General features: G+C 43.4%; 1 protein-coding gene across 1 annotated transcript; it reads left to right on the forward strand.

Annotated features, from left to right (window-relative positions):
• The first annotated feature begins 10,249 nt into the window (after nucleotides 1-10,249).
• LOC138371110 (anionic trypsin-like) lies at nucleotides 10,250-16,149 on the forward strand. The gene is made up of 3 exons (XM_069335892.1): nucleotides 10,250-10,324; nucleotides 13,459-13,701; nucleotides 15,934-16,149. Exons 1-3 carry the CDS (start codon nucleotides 10,250-10,252, stop codon nucleotides 16,147-16,149), a joined length of 534 nt encoding a protein of 177 aa, XP_069191993.1.
• The last annotated feature ends 1,437 nt before the right edge of the window (nucleotides 16,150-17,586 follow it).

The raw sequence follows: 17,586 nt of genomic DNA on the forward strand, positions 1-17,586 counted from the left end.
CAGTGCTCGAAATTCGTAGTCCTAAGAATACGGGTTCGATCCACGGCGGAGGCGGAAACAAATGGACAGAGTTTCTTTCACCCCTGATGCCCCTGTTCACCTAGCAGTAAATAGGTACTTAGGAGTTAAACAGCTGCTGCGTGCTGCTTCCTGGGGATGTGTAACGAAGAAAGGAGGTCTGATCGAGGACCGGGCCGCGGGGACGGTAACCCCCGAAATCATCTCAAGATAAAATAACCATTCAAAATGAAGATACACACAATTAGGCCACCACCAACAGCTTGAAGAAACCATTAACTGGGTAAGTACAAAACTAGTGGTCAGATCTTGTCTTGAAAGTTATCTTATCAAGTTATCTTTGTCAAGATAACATTTCCAGTGATGGAAATTCCTGTATAATCTTTTGTGAATGTCAGTATTTCTCGGAACTAACAACTAGCTTGTTATTAATAGTTATTGTTGGTGATAACACTGCAGAGTGATTGAATGTTAAGAACCCTAGTTAACTCTGTGTGGAAGCTGGTGACGACTCTTGTGTTGATCATAGCAGATGCAGGCTCTTGTGTTGATCATAGCAGGTGCAGGCTCTTGTGTTGATCATAGCAGGTGCAGGCTCTTGTGTTGATCATAGCAGGTGCAGGCTCTTGTGTTGATTAGCAGGTGCAGGCTCTTGTGTTGATCATAGCAGGTGAAGGCTCTTGTGTTGATCATAGCAGGTGCAGGCTCTTGTGTTGATCATAGCAGGTGCAGGCTCTTGTGTTGATCATAGCAGGTGCAGGCTCTTGTGTTGATCATAGCAGGTGCAGGCTCTTGTGTTGATCATAGCAGGTACAGGCTCTTGTGTTGATCATAGCAGATGCAGGCTCTTGTGTTGATCATAGCAGGTGCAGGCTCTTGTGTTGATCATAGCAGGTGCAGGCTCTTGTGTTGATCATAGCAGGTGCAGGCTCTTGTGTTGATCATAGCAGGTGCAGGCTCTTGTGTTGATCATAGCAGGTGCAGGCTCTTGTGTTGATCATAGCAGGTGCAGGCTCTTGTGTTGATCATAGCAGGTGCAGGCTCTTGTGTTGATCATAGCAGGTGCAGGCTCTTGTGTTGATTAGCAGGTGCAGGCTCTTGTGTTGATCATAGCAGGTGCAGGCTCTTGTGTTGATCACAGCAGGTGCAGGCTCTTGTGTTGATTATAGCAGGTGCAGGCTCTTGTGTTGATCATAGCAGGTGCAGGCTCTTGTGTTGATCATAGCAGATGCAGGCTCTTGTGTTGATCATAGCAGGTGCAGGCTCTTGTGTTGACTATAGCAGGTGCAGGCTCTTGTGTTGACTATAGCAGGTGCAGGCTCTTGTGTTGATCATAGCAGGTGCAGGCTCTTGTGTTGATCACAGCAGGTGCAGGCTCTTGTCTAATCTAATCTCAGGATACAATATACAGCTCATCTTGGTACTCCTTTCTCACACCTATATGTGACTATATTACGCCCGCCACGCTTACCACCCCGTCTCACCATATACACCTCCAACCAACACACACACACACACACATGAATAAATGAATGAATTACATATAGGTCAAGATACCCTTCGGGTGACCTCTGAAGTGGGTATAGTTGAAGAGTAACCCGGTGAGAGTAAACGTCCAAGTTGGAAAGACCGAGCCAGGGGCTAAACCCGGCTGCACGGCGGAAACACGAGGCTCTTAAACACCGGGCTGGCTTAGGCTAGGAGGCAGGGGTCCCGTATCAGGGTCGGCGAAGTCTTCTTTCTTCTAAGAAGCTGAAGTCTTCTTTCTTTTGATTCCACCACTTATAAACGAGCAAAATCAGGTCCCCATCCCCCTAAAGAGGGGAAAGAGGCCTCAGTTTGGCATTTTCTTGCTGCTACGTCTTCTTTCTTCTTTCTTCTGTGTGTTCAGGCTTCGTGTAGTCATCTGATGTGCATTTTTGTACTCGGCGTAGTCGCTGGGGAAAAGTTCAGCTGCCCGTGTGGATTCATCACATGGCGCGAAGATTACGTCCTTGTCAATCACGCACTTCACAGTAGTTGCTGGATTACACTGCACGTATTCCCTCATACTTCGTGTTATATATACGGCTGGTGAGCCGTCTGTGTGCAGGAGATACATATGTAGTGTTGCCACGTTGCTGATACAATTTAATTACTGCTGGAGAATAAATAACCGCTGAGTCTGGGGTGGTGTGTGTGTTTTAATGTCGACAGAGGCAGTAGAGTCGTCATCAGAAGACAGGTTGAGGTCTGCAAGAGCAACTGATGTTGGTACCGATGCAGAGACACACACAAACACTCACCCACTACACACACACACAGGGACCGGTGTCTGAGTGGACAGCACACTGGACACGTAATCCTGTGGTCCGGGGTTCGATTCCCGGCGCCGGCGAGAAACAATGGGTAGAGTTTCTTTCACCCAGATGCCCCTGTTACCTAGCAGTAAATAGGTACCTGGGAGTTAGACACCTGCTACAGGCTGCGTCTTGGTGTGTGTGCGTGTGTGTGTGAAAAAAAATAAAAATAAAAGAAGTTGATTGACAGTTGAGAGGCGGGCTGAAAGAGCGAGCACAACTAGGCGAATGCAACACCCTCACTGCCTCAATCTCTGGCCCACTTAGGTGGAACAGGGAGGAAAAGTGATGGAGGAACGTCACAGCACCCAGGGACAGGGAAGTATGGAGGACACGACATGTGACTGGATCACCCAGATGTTAAGGGACTTCAGCAAACAACTGAGTGCAATGAATGCAATAGTACAGAATCTACAGAGTGAGCTGGGGAAAGCTAAGGAAGAGATAAAGAAACTCAGGAAAATCCGAATTCGAACCAGTACAAGGCAAGCAACCCTCTGGAAAAAAGGGATGAAGCAGATGTAGGGCTTCTTCCAGGGAGACCCTCGTTCGCAGAAATGCTGCGAAATAATCCAAGTGTTCAGGCTGCTTTAGAGGAAGAAGCTATGAAAGCAGCTACATTTCCAAGGAAGCAGCAAAGTGCACTACACAAATGCTGGAAAGAAAAAGATCTGTTATAGTTGTAGGAGTACAGGAACCAGAAGGATCCAACCAGGAGGAGTGAAGATGGAAGGACCGAGCACCGGCGATAAAGATCTTGGAGATTCTGGATATGGTAGGGGCTAATGGCAACATAGAGAGGGTTTTCAGGCTGGGCGGCTACAAGAAGTAAAGGAAACGACTGATAAAGTTCTGGGTCAAAAATGAGGCAACAAAAGAGAAAGTCCTGTCCAGGACGAGCAAGCTTATGAGATTAGGGGAATACAAGGACGTTTTTCTGCAGAAGGACATGACGAGGGAAGATAGAAGGAAGGCTGCAGAAGCAAGGAGATGCAAGGGGAGGGACGGGTATGGGAGAGCCACAGGACTCTGCTTAGTATCTCTAGGAACCTCAGAGAGGAATGGGAATCCCTCACCAGCAGGCCAGTATCCTTTTTTTTGGGGGGGGGGGAGTAAAGAGGAAGGAGAGGTATAGGTGAAGGGAAGTATAAAAGTGGGAAATACAGTGAGAGGTATGAAAGCAGGCGTCGGGCTGTCCGCCTTGCTGACACCATGTGTGAGTGTTGGCAGCTAAGCTAAGCTGGCTCCCTCTTGTCAGGGAGCTGTGAGTGTGTGAGAGGTTCTTCACATGTGTTTCACCATATATGGATGTCTATAGATGAATACTATGTAGCATTCATATATACACACTCCGATGCTTCCACACATGTTGTTCTGTTTAAGGCTCTTTATTTTAATATTATTATTTATCGAGTTGTTCATATATACACATATATACCTACATATACTCACACATACACATACATATATATATATATATATATATATATATATATATGTATATATATATATATATATATATATATATATATATATATATATATATATATATATATATATATATATATATATATATATATATATATATATATATATATATTGGTGTATACTGGCAGCAGGTTTTCTTTCAAACATGTTTCATTGAATATGACCGCATATTCTGTATTTATTATTTTCTGGTTTAGGGCTTCTATCCCTCTAACTATTTTCTTAGCATCAGGGCTTAGTTGAAATAGGAGTTCTCCAAAACTCATTTTCGTACTTTTAAGGTGAAGACAAGAAGTGATTTAATATAGAGTGTATTACACTTATTTATACAATTTGCACAACGTTTCGAACCTCCATGGTTCATTCTCAAGTGAACAGATCTTACAATGCTTGTTGATTTTATACCCGCACTGCGTCAGGTGATAATACAATAAAGGTGAAAACACGGGGGATACATAAGGGATAAATGTGAGGTGAAACATAGAGGTAACTGCAGAAGGCTTATTGGCCCATACGAGGCAGCTCCTATCTAAACACAAAGATTAATCCAGTGTAATTGGCCTGTTATGTTGGACATTGTCTTCTGTGTTGGCATCGTTATGTTCTGGTCTTGTCCTTACTCTCATGGTGGGTAGAGTAAATAGTTCCGTGATTTGGGTGTTCATGGTAGGTTGTTCTATTCTTATGTGAATTGCCTCAAGAATTTGTAATCTTCTTGCATCTTGGGTTTTGTCTATTATGCAGGTATTCTTGTTCAACATTTCTCGTTAGAGTGATGTCATGGGCTTGTCTCATGTGATTCCTAGGGGCACCGGATTGAAGATGGCATGTCAAACGCCTCATCAGCTTGGTCGACGTCATACCTATGTACTTAGATTGAAGGTTACATCCTTCGTGGGGGCAAGTATACATGTATACAACGCTTGACTGCTGTAGAGGGTTCTCCGTCGGCTTCGGGCTGTTTTTGATAAGGAGTTCGGAAGTCTTCTTGGTTTTGTAGAATATTATCAGGTTTATGTTTTGGTTAGGAGTAGTAGTGCTTTTACTCCCGTTGTGTTTTTTTATTCTTTCTCTATATATTTATATATATATATATATATATATATATATATATATATATATATATATATATATATATATATATATATATATATATATATATATATATATATATATATATATATATATATATATATATATATATATATATATATATATATATATATATATATATATATATATATATATATATATATATATATATATATATATATATATATATATATATATATATATATATATAAAACATATAAAAGAGGAAAGAATAATGAAAGAAACAATCCGTAAAGGAGTAAAAAGCACTACTCCTAACCAAAACATAAACCTGATAATATTCTACAAAACCAAGAAGACTTCCGAACTCCTTATCAAAAACAGCCCGAAGCCGACGGAGAACCCTCTACAGCAGTCAAGCGTTGTATACATGTATACTTGCCCCCACGAAGGATGTAACCTTCAATCTAAGTACATAGGTATGACGTCGACCAAGCTGATGAGGCGTTTGACATGCCATCTTCAATCCGGTGCCCCTAGGAATCACATGAGACAAGCCCATGACATCACTCTAACGAGAAATGTTGAACAAGAATACCTGCATAATAGACAAAACCCAAGATGCAAGAAGATTACAAATTCTTGAGGCAATTCACATAAGAATAGAACAACCTACCATGAACACCCAAATCACGGAACTATTTACTCTACCCACCATGAGAGTAAGGACAAGACCAGAACATAACGATGCCAACACAGAAGACAATGTCCAACATAACAGGCCAATTACACTGGATTAATCTTTGTGTTTAGATAGGAGCTGCCTCGTATGGGCCAATAAGCCTTCTGCAGTTACCTCTATGTTTCACCTCACATTTATCCCTTATGTATCCCCCGTGTTTTCACCTTTATTGTATTATCACCTGACGCAGTGCGGGTATAAAATCAACAAGCATTGTAAGATCTGTTCACTTGAGAATGAACCATGGAGGTTCGAAACGTTGTGCAAATTGTATAAATAAGTGTAATACACTCTATATTAAATCACTTCTTGTCTTCACCTTAAAAGTACGAAAATGAGTTTTGGAGAACTCCTATTTCAACTAAGCCCTGATGCTAAGAAAATAGTTAGAGGGATAGAAGCCCTAAACCAGAAAATAATAAATACAGAATATGCGGTCATATTCAATGAAACATGTTTGAAAGAAAACCTGCTGCCAGTATACACCAATATATATATATATATATATATATATATTATATATATATATATATATATTATATATATATATATATATATATATATATATATATTATATATACATATATATATATATATATATATATATATGTATGTGTATGTGTGAGTATATGTAGGTATATATGTGTATATATGAACAACTCGATAAATAATAATATTAAAATAAAGAGCCTTAAACAGAACAACATGTGTGGAAGCATCGGAGTGTGTATATATGAATGCTACATAGTATTCATCTATAGACATCCATATATGGTGAAACACATGTGAAGAACCTCTCACACACTCACAGCTCCCTGACAAGAGGGAGCCAGCTTAGCTTAGCTGCCAACACTCACACATGGTGTCAGCAAGGCGGACAGCCCGACGCCTGCTTTCATACCTCTCACTGTATTTCCCACTTTTATACTTCCCTTCACCTATACCTCTCCTTCCTCTTTACTCCCCCCCCCCAAAAAAAAGGATACTGGCCTGCTGGTGAGGGGATTCCCATTCCTCTCTGAGGTTCCTAGAGATACTAAGCAGAGTCCTGTGGCTCTCCCATACCCGTCCCTCCCCTTGCATCTCCTTGCTTCTGCAGCCTTCCTTCTATCTTCCCTCGTCATGTCCTTCTGCAGAAAAACGTCCTTGTATTCCCCTAATCTCATAAGCTTGCTCGTCCTGGACAGGACTTTCTCTTTTGTTGCCTCATTTTTGACCCAGAACTTTATCAGTCGTTTCCTTTACTTCTTGTAGCCGCCCAGCCTGAAAACCCTCTCTATGTTGCCATTAGCCCCTACCATATCCAGAATCTCCAAGATCTTTATCGCCGGTGCTCGGTCCTTCCATCTTCACTCCTCCTGGTTGGATCCTTCTGGTTCCTGTACTCCTACAACTATAACAGATCTTTTTCTTTCCAGCATTTGTGTAGTGCACTTTGCTGCTTCCTTGGAAATGTAGCTGCTTTCATAGCTTCTTCCTCTAAAGCAGCCTGAACACTTGGATTATTTCGCAGCATTTCTGCGAACGAGGGTCTCCCTGGAAGAAGCCCTACATCTGCTTCATCCCTTTTTTCCAGAGGGTTGCTTGCCTTGTACTGGTTCGAATTCGGATTTTCCCTGAGTTTCTTTATCTCTTCCTTAGCTTTCCCCAGCTCACTCTGTAGATTCTGTACTATTGCATTCATTGCACTCAGTTGTTTGCTGAAGTCCCTTAACATCTGGGTGATCCAGTCACATGTCGTGTCCTCCATACTTCCCTGTCCCTGGGTGCTGTGACGTTCCTCCATCACTTTTCCTCCCTGTTCCACCTAAGTGGGCCAGAGATTGAGGCAGTGAGGGTGTTGCATTCGCCTAGTTGTGCTCGCTCTTTCAGCCCGCCTCTCAACTGTCAATCAACTTCTTTTATTTTTATTTTTTTTCACACACACACGCACACACACCAAGACGCAGCCTGTAGCAGGTGTCTAACTCCCAGGTACCTATTTACTGCTAGGTAACAGGGGCATCTGGGTGAAAGAAACTCTACCCATTGTTTCTCGCCGGCGCCGGGAATCGAACCCCGGACCACAGGATTACGTGTCCAGTGTGCTGTCCACTCAGACACCGGTCCCTGTGTGTGTGTGTAGTGGGTGAGTGTTTGTGTGTGTCTCTGCATCGGTACCAACATCAGTTGCTCTTGCAGACCTCAACCTGTCTTCTGATGACGACTCTACTGCCTCTGTCGACATTAAAACACACACACCACCCCAGACTCAGCGGTTATTTATTCTCCAGCAGTAATTAAATTGTATCAGCAACGTGGCAACACTACATATGTATCTCCTGCACACAGACGGCTCACCAGCCGTATATATAACACGAAGTATGAGGGAATACGTGCAGTGTAATCCAGCAACTACTGTGAAGTGCGTGATTGACAAGGACGTAATCTTCGCGCCATGTGATGAATCCACACGGGCAGCTGAACTTTTCCCCAGCGACTACGCCGAGTACAAAAATGCACATCAGATGACTACACGAAGCCTGAACACACAGAAGAAAGAAGAAAGAAGACGTAGCAGCAAGAAAATGCCAAACTGAGGCCTCTTTCCCCTCTTTAGGGGGATGGGGACCTGATTTTGCTCGTTTATAAGTGGTGGAATCAAAAGAAAGAAGACTTCAGCTTCTTAGAAGAAAGAAGACTTCGCCGACCCTGATACGGGACCCCTGCCTCCTAGCCTAAGCCAGCCCGGTGTTTAAGAGCCTCGTGTTTCCGCCGTGCAGCCGGGTTTAGCCCCTGGCTCGGTCTTTCCAACTTGGACGTTTACTCTCACCGGGTTACTCTTCAACTATACCCACTTCAGAGGTCACCCGAAGGGTATCTTGACCTATATGTAATTCATTCATTTATTCATGTGTGTGTGTGTGTGTGTTGGTTGGAGGTGTATATGGTGAGACGGGGTGGTAAGCGTGGCGGGCGTAATATAGTCACATATAGGTGTGAGAAAGGAGTACCAAGATGAGCTGTATATTGTATCCTGAGATTAGATTAGACAAGAGCCTGCACCTGCTGTGATCAACACAAGAGCCTGCACCTGCTATGATCAACACAAGAGCCTGCACCTGCTATAGTCAACACAAGAGCCTGCACCTGCTATAGTCAACACAAGAGCCTGCACCTGCTATGATCAACACAAGAGCCTGCATCTGCTATGATCAACACAAGAGCCTGCACCTGCTATGATCAACACAAGAGCCTGCACCTGCTATAATCAACACAAGAGCCTGCACCTGCTGTGATCAACACAAGAGCCTGCACCTGCTATGATCAACACAAGAGCCTGCACCTGCTAATCAACACAAGAGCCTGCACCTGCTATGATCAACACAAGAGCCTGCACCTGCTATGATCAACACAAGAGCCTGCACCTGCTATGATCAACACAAGAGCCTGCACCTGCTATGATCAACACAAGAGCCTGCACCTGCTATGATCAACACAAGAGCCTGCACCTGCTATGATCAACACAAGAGCCTGCACCTGCTATGATCAACACAAGAGCCTGCACCTGCTATGATCAACACAAGAGCCTGCATCTGCTATGATCAACACAAGAGCCTGTACCTGCTATGATCAACACAAGAGCCTGCACCTGCTATGATCAACACAAGAGCCTGCACCTGCTATGATCAACACAAGAGCCTGCACCTGCTATGATCAACACAAGAGCCTGCACCTGCTATGATCAACACAAGAGCCTTCACCTGCTATGATCAACACAAGAGCCTGCACCTGCTAATCAACACAAGAGCCTGCACCTGCTATGATCAACACAAGAGCCTGCACCTGCTATGATCAACACAAGAGCCTGCACCTGCTATGATCAACACAAGAGCCTGCATCTGCTATGATCAACACAAGAGTCGTCACCAGCTTCCACACAGAGTTAACTAGGGTTCTTAACATTCAATCACTCTGCAGTGTTATCACCAACAATAACTATTAATAACAAGCTAGTTGTTAGTTCCGAGAAATACTGACATTCACAAAAGATTATACAGGAATTTCCATCACTGGAAATGTTATCTTGACAAAGATAACTTGATAAGATAACTTTCAAGACAAGATCTGACCACTAGTTTTGTACTTACCCAGTTAATGGTTTCTTCAAGCTGTTGGTGGTGGCCTAATTGTGTGTATCTTCATTTTGAATGGTTATTTTATCTTGAGATGATTTCGGGGGTTACCGTCCCCGCGGCCCGGTCCTCGATCAGACCTCCTTTCTTCGTTACACATCCCCAGGAAGCAGCACGCAGCAGCTGTTTAACTCCTAAGTACCTATTTACTGCTAGGTGAACAGGGGCATCAGGGGTGAAAGAAACTCTGTCCATTTGTTTCCGCCTCCGCCGTGGATCGAACCCGTATTCTTAGGACTACGAATTTCGAGCACTGTCCACTCAGCCGTCAGGCCCTGTACCTTGCCTAAGCTGCCTAGATCTTCCCTGTACTACAGAGGGGGATGGTCACCTTGTACCTGAGTATGAAACAGCTGTCACACCTGCCTGAGAGTCACATATAATCTCAAAAATGTTGTTCTGACCTTCCTGAAAATTTGATGGTATCCCGGAAGATGGAATTCCTCTTCAATTGCGTCTTCTTGTCCTCATGGTTCGCTGATCCCAATGACGAGATTCTCAGCCTCAGTGTATGCACATATACTTATTTATTTATATATTTATTTATGTGTGTAAATCACCAGAATTAACACATGATGAAAAATGTGACAGTGTCAGACCACGGAGGAAGAATTGAAACAGGAATTTCCTTAAGTACTTTCTTATATTAATACATCTTCAGAAGGACTCTGAAGATGTATTAATGGAAGATGTAGGAATCTGATGATTCTTTCTGAAGATGTATTAATATACGAAAGTACTTAAGGAAATTCCTGTTTCAATTCTTTCTCCGTGGTCTGACACTGTTATATTTATTTATGTGTATAGAAAAGGTACACTGGGTTGTGAAAGTACATATGTTGGCAACCAAGTCGATAACAGCTGGAAAATCTGAAGTAAGCACTACAATCACACTCTCATTTCACACTTTATAAGAGTCGCTGAGAATGGGAATAGGAGCCGACCATCTTAAAAGGGGGCATGAGGGTCGACCTCGACCACCCTGTGACTCACCACACAAGACGCCCCAAGCGTCTTGTCTCCACCCTTGGACAGACAGACAGACAAAGACATTCTCTATTATAGATAGATAAGAGAGGTTCCAAGATGCTGGCTTGTGGCACTCCTGTGATTAATGGGAGAGTTTAGGTCACTGACACAACGTATTGATTGCTATTGTTGATATGGCTGGACAGACCAAAGCCTTAAATCCCACAATGATGAACATAATGAGTAAAAATAAATTTCTAGGCTTGTGGCATTTGTGTAGAAGCATTTCATAGGCCTGACATTGTTCCAATTGGAATGAGAATGGTCCTGCATTCTGCACACACTAATATTTTGTATATTGAGAAAATCCACAGGAGCCGTGATGAAGATTCAAATCTATGCGCTGGGTATTCTTGGGGTGTGTCTGGGAATGTTTCGGAACGCCCAGTGCATAGATTCGAACCCACATCACTGCTCCTGGGGATTTTCTCATTGATATATCACGTCACTGTGATTTCTCTGTGTATTCTGTATATTCTTGCAGTAACATCAAAGTGCCCCTTTGCTACCTGCAACAATTATCATTACTTCGCAATTGTTTTAATGTCAGGAAATATTTACAAAACAAAAAATACATGTGTCTAGACTCCCTTTCTCAAGCACTGTTTAACTTGAGAATTTTACATTGAGAGCAGATATTGAATGTGACGAAATTGACTCACAAATTCATATTCTTTGTATCTGAAAGAGAATGTTACCTTACATCTTTAACCGGTATGTTACCTTACATCTTTAACCGGTATGTTACCTTACATCTTTAACCGGTATGTTACCTTACATCTTTAACCGGTATGTTACCTTACATCTTTAACCGGTATGTTACCTTACATCTTTAACCGGTATGTTACCTTACATCTTTAACCGGTAAGTATTAGCCTCTAATATTTTACTGTATCCCAACAATAATCGTGAGGGTTGATTATTGGGTTGATATCAACCGTGAGGGTCGATATACTTGCAGGTGTAGCAAGCTATACCTGCAGGTGTAGCAAGCTATATTTGCAGGTGTAGCAAGCTATACTTGTAGGTGTAGCAAGCTATACTTACAGGTGTAGCAAGCTATACTTGCAGGTGTAGCAAGCTATACTTGCAGGTGTAGCAAGGTATACTTGTAGGTGTAGCAAGCTATACTAGCAGGTGTAGCAAGCTATACTTGTAGGTGTAGCAAGCTATACTTACAGGTGTAGCAAGCTATACTTGCAGGTGTAGCAAGCTATCCTTGCAGGTGTAGCAAGCTATACTTGCAGGTGTAGCAAGCTATCCTTGCAGGTGTAGCAAGCTATCCTTGTAGGTGTAGCAAGCTATACTTGCAGGTGTAGCAAGGTATACTTGTAGGTGTAGCAAGGTATACTTGCAGGTGTAGCAAGCTATACTTGCAGGTGTAGCAAACTATACTTGCAGGTGTAGCAAGCTATACTAGCAGGTATAGCAAGCTATACTTGCAGGTGTAGCAAACTATACTTGCAGGTGTAGCAAGCTATACTAGCAGGTATAGCAAGCTATACTTGCAGGTGTAGCAAGCTATACTAGCAGGTGTAGCAAGCTATCCTTGTAGGTGTTACAAGCTATACTTGCAGGTGTAGCAAGCTATACTTGCAGGTGTAGCAAGCTATACTTGTAGGTGTAGCAAGCTATACTTGCAGGTGTAGCAAGCTATACTTGCAGGTGTAGCAAGCTATACTTGCAGGTGTAGCAAGCTATACTTGCAGGTGTAGCAAGCTATACTTGCAGGTGTTGTAAGCTATACTTGCAGGTGTAGCAAGCTATACTTGCAGGTGTAGCAAGCTATACTTGCAGGTGTAGCAAGCTATACTTGCAGGTGTTGTAAGCTATACTTGCAGGTGTAGCAAGCTATACTTGTAGGTGTAGCAAGCTATACTTGCAGGTGTAGCAAGCTATACTTGCAGGTGTAGCAAGCTATACTTGCAGGTGTTGTAAGCTATACTTGCAGGTGTAGCAAGCTATACTTGCAGGTGTTGTAAGCTATGCTGGCTGGTGTAGCAAGCTATACTTGCAGGTGTTGTAAGCTATGCTGGCTGGTGTAGCAAGCTATACTTGCAGGTGTTGTAAGCTATGCTGGCTGGTGTAGCAAGGTTTCAGATATATATTTTAATTGGGCTTATGAACAGTCAGGTAAATATTTAAATATTTCTGGTAAAGGTGATAGTTAGTAATGCCTATTAAACCTCTCGTCATCCAACAGTCACCCGTGTTGTTACTAAAGCAAAATGTCCATATTAAGCACCGTATGGTTCCTATAAAAAGTATAAACATACAGCACATAAAGTATGCTGAGTATTATCTAAAACATAAAATGATGATACTTGTGTGTTGTAAAGTTGTAAACCTGGTTGTTAAACGATCTGGCGGGGTTGTATTCCAGGGAACATAGGATTAAGGACCTGTCCGAAACACTACGCGTGCTAGTGGCTGTACAAGAATGTAACAACTTTTCTATATATTAATAAAAGGATAAAAATATAAATAAAATGTGAATAAGACACGCGCCCATGTGACGGCTCTCTGCCAAGGTAAACAATGTCGGTAACATAGGCTTGTCCCTGACCGATATTTCCTTTAACTTTCTTGTCAGCATCTTCTGTCCTTCCTCCAGCTGGGCTCCTGCTTCATCTCATCGCCACTGACACTTGCAGATAGTGATTACGTTGGGAAGCTGGGCGTGGTGAGTGGATGGGGCCGGGTGACTGAGAAGGGCGACCCCACCGACACCCTGAAGGAGGCTCTCCTCCCCATTTTCTCGAACCCAGTGTGTCGAGCCCTCCGCTACCATCCCCACGAGATCACCGACAACATGATCTGTGCTGGCTACGTCCATGGCGGAACAGACTCCTGCCATGTAAGCTACTCTCACTCTTAGTAATAGTGCTACTAGTTCTATTATTATTATTACTATTACTTTTAATACTCCCATCACCGCACGAGTGCATTTATTATTCCCCTGAGAAACAGTTCGTTTAAAACTGTATGATTAGGGACGAGAAATGGAGGTGATGACTGCAATAAGAAATATGACCCAGAGACATAATAAGGATATCATTACGGTATGTGCAGTATTGAAGGAAACTGTAGAGATGGACATGACTTCCAGCCAGCTACTGTCACTGTGCCATTGATTAGGAGAAAGAGAAGGAAGAGAATTATCAGGAGAAAGCACCAAGCAGTTACGACTATATAGCACTGGGAAGGGGTCAGGATAAGAATTTGGGATGGGACGGGTGGAAAGGAATGGTGCCCAACCACTTGCTAGACGGTCGGGGATTGAACATGTGCTTGAAGCGAGACCGTCGCTCATGCACATGTTAACTTCCTTGCACAATTTGGCACCATCAGGGAGACCCGGCTGCACCTGCCCCTAGCTAGGGATTTAAACCCTCAGTGAGGCATTAGATTTCAAGCTGACTGGGTGTGTAATCTCAGCTATTTAAGAATACTTAAATATTAAATGTTCACTCACTTTAGACTACTTTTGAATTGCAGGTTAATGCATTTTTATAGAGACAGGAAATTTAGGAAGTGCTCTCAAGTGATTGATACACTGTGTCTTATGTTTAGTTAGGACTAAACCTTATGTGAGTTAGCGGAATTGAGTGTTGCCACCTGCAGTTCAGTGATGTACCCAGGCAAAGTGGTTAATGGGTTTTATTACTATAATTATGTCAGGTGTTTTTAACCCCCTTCGTTCCTGCAGATTGGAATTGAGATTTGGTTACTAGCTTGGTAACCAAATTTCCCAGTCAGAAGTCAGTCAAATCAATATTTTCCCAGCCAAATCAGTAATTTCACAGTCTTTGCCAAAATTTTTGTTTATGAATGAAATTTTAATTGAAGCTTGTCATATTACTACCCCTTAGATATCTTCTTTGACAACAGGTAGTCATTTACTTATGTACTCAGCAGCTGGCTGAAATTGGGTGCTGCATCTGACGATGAGCTGTAGTACTGTTATAGTCTCTACACGTTCATAATAGCTCCATATCCAAAGATGGGCTTTAGGCAAAGAAGAGTCTACAAAGGGATTAGGTCCACATCAGTTAGCCAAGAGGTTAATAGCCTGCCGGAGACTATAAACATAACCTGGACCCTTCACAGAGACGCCGATGAGTCTTTAAGGTCACCCTCACCAATGGAAACATCCAGAAAATAAGCAAACCAAAATAGACAACTGCAAAGCTAACAGAGAAAAGAAAAATTAAGCAAATACACACAATCAACCCAGTAGTCAGTTCGCATCCCCCTGGTCACTTACGAGCTTCCCATAGCCTGAGCTGCCCGGGGGTTTTGCTCCCGAGTAGATGAGTCTAGAGCAACAACAACGACCCCTGGTCACAGCTGGCTACTGCCAGGTGGTAATGGCACCGCGGGACTGCAGACTCCCATGTACACACTATTGAGTTTGGAGCCTAAAACTACCAACTGATGCACCTGAAAAGAGGAGGGTGAGAAGGACCAAGAAGCCACCGAAGCCCAACAAGAAAGAGGCGTTTCATTACATTTAATGTGGGGTAACTGGAGAGGCCTAATGTTGTCTCCCTATTCCTAACTAACCACAGAGAAAAAGGAGACCAGGGAGGAGAAATGCGACGAATTAGACTCGAAAAGAAAATGGGAACACAGGATGGGAAACCTGACCAAGAACAACACAAGAACTACCCGACGTTAGAATCCATTAGACCTCCAGAACCCTTGAGACGGATATCAACCCAAGACATGCTAGAAAAAACATGGTCAGGGACATAAACTCAACCAGAGCCACAACCAAGGGTAAACTGCAGACTGCTACATTTAATGACACTGCAGACAACCTGGGATAAACGAGCCTTGGAATAAGGGAACCTAGATAACAGGATCAACAAACAATACATCCCATGAAGAAGTCCGAGTGGTGCGTTGATAGCAACAAACAGCCTCAACCGGCCACAGCAAGTGGCCGGTTGGAGCTGTATCCCCAACCCCCCTCTCATGGGCAAACAAACTACGAATCAATGATCAAAAGGATCCCCCCTGGACGCCAATCATCTTATTCTTCATCAGAAAAATAGAAATCTGTAAATTACGTAATCGCCAACAGAGCAAAAAGAGCAGACCCCTTCGTAAAAGAGAGCATGCCGCTCCCCAATCTGACAACACGGATCGATTCATAATATCGCCATGTTGCAAGATGCAGGTGCAGGATCCTTGGTGGCAAGATGCCATCAAGGAGCCAGAAGGATCACCCTGCACGTATAAGTCTCCAGTCTCGACAAAACCTGGAGTAAAACCTGAACTGAAGCGAAGAGATAAATGAACCCCCCATCTTGACCAGTCCAAGTGAAAGACATCAACCATGAGAGACTTAGGATTGAGGAACAGAACCACATATGATGGACGCTACCGGTTCTATGCCATTTCACAGAGGTCCACCTCGGGCGATCAAACACCTCACAGATCCACCGGAAGGACACGTCGTCGACAGTTCACTTCATGGAAATGGGATGGAAACAGGAGACCATTCCCAAGAACGTTGGACACACACACTGCGCTTGAACCGCACCGAAAACCAAACTCCGAGAATTCAGGAGCCAACTACCCACATAATAACTCCAATGAGGGAAAACACAAAAGTGATACCCCATGAATTAAACATTCAATCACTGCAGATTAGTCAGAATAGAGCCAGAGAACAGAACCCAGAGGAAAACGAATCTTCCGAAAGGGCTGCTAAGCCACCACAAACTCGCACATGGTACCGTGAACTTGTAGGAGGGAACTGGCCTAGCGACTCTGGGAGGCCTTGTAATATACCGGCCACAATTAAAACCCCAGTCCAGGGGCGAGGCGTCAATAAACACATCGAGGAATGGAGGAGGAAAATTCCATGGAACTGAACTCTAAACAGCCTGAAGAAGAAACTGGAGACCACAATCCGGGGTAGTTCTAACACCAGATGGTGACAACACTGCAGGTGGAGCAGAGCCATACATGGCAGAGATAGGAAAACCAATCAGGAATCCCAAACAGAGTCCAAACCAGAGATGAAACCAACTGAAACTTCCTCCAGTTCACCAAAAATCCTGAACCTGCTAGCCAGATACCTGTCTAGCAGTCATGTTCTGGCTGAAAGTCTAAACTGTCTAGCAGTCATGTTCTGGCTGAAAGTCTAAACTTGAGAAAGGCTAAGTTACAAACACCCAAGTAGCTGGTTTATAGATACCCCACTAACCTGGTAAATATCCAAGGAGTCAAATCCGAGCGAAAATGCCCCTACAAGAAACCCTAATCTCTCGTGAATAGGAGTGTGATAGTGTGAATCCTTAAAGTCCAGGGACACCATCCAGGAATCTACCTGTAAAATAAGGTAACAATTAGTTAATGTGGTCAAGCAGAAAATGAGACAGGCAAAAACGTTTTTCAATCCCGAAAGGTCGAGAATATACTGAAGGTCCATCCATTGAGTCCTGCTTATGGACTGGTAACAATCAGAATACTCACAGAAGAAAGGGGGGGTTAGCTCAACCATTGATAGAGTCCAACCAAGTTGCTGTGACTAACCTGAATTGAGGGGAGGCTTCCTGACCCAAGATCCCTGAATCTAGAGATGGGTGATAGTGGACCAACAACACTAAAGACTCTGAGACACGACCCTGAAGGCCCACAAATCGTGGGACCAGGAATTGGTAAAATGAGCTACTACATTCCACCCCCTTTGACACTGCGATAAATGCCCAAACCACAAATGGGCTGG

Source organism: Procambarus clarkii, chromosome 4, assembly GCF_040958095.1.
Source record: "Procambarus clarkii isolate CNS0578487 chromosome 4, FALCON_Pclarkii_2.0, whole genome shotgun sequence".
Taxonomy (NCBI): Eukaryota; Metazoa; Arthropoda; class Malacostraca; order Decapoda; family Cambaridae; genus Procambarus; species Procambarus clarkii.

Bases quoted from the DNA above. Each gene is read 5' to 3' on its own strand.
- LOC138371110 (XM_069335892.1), top strand. From the start codon at position 10,250: ATGGAATTCCTCTTCAATTGCGTCTTCTTGTCCTCATGGTTCGCTGAT. The intron at 10,325-13,458 runs GTATGCACATAT...TCCTTCCTCCAG, and splicing joins ACGAGATTCTCAGCCTCAGT to CTGGGCTCCTGCTTCATCTC. The intron at 13,702-15,933 runs GTAAGCTACTCT...AATCGCCAACAG, and splicing joins GCGGAACAGACTCCTGCCAT to AGCAAAAAGAGCAGACCCCT.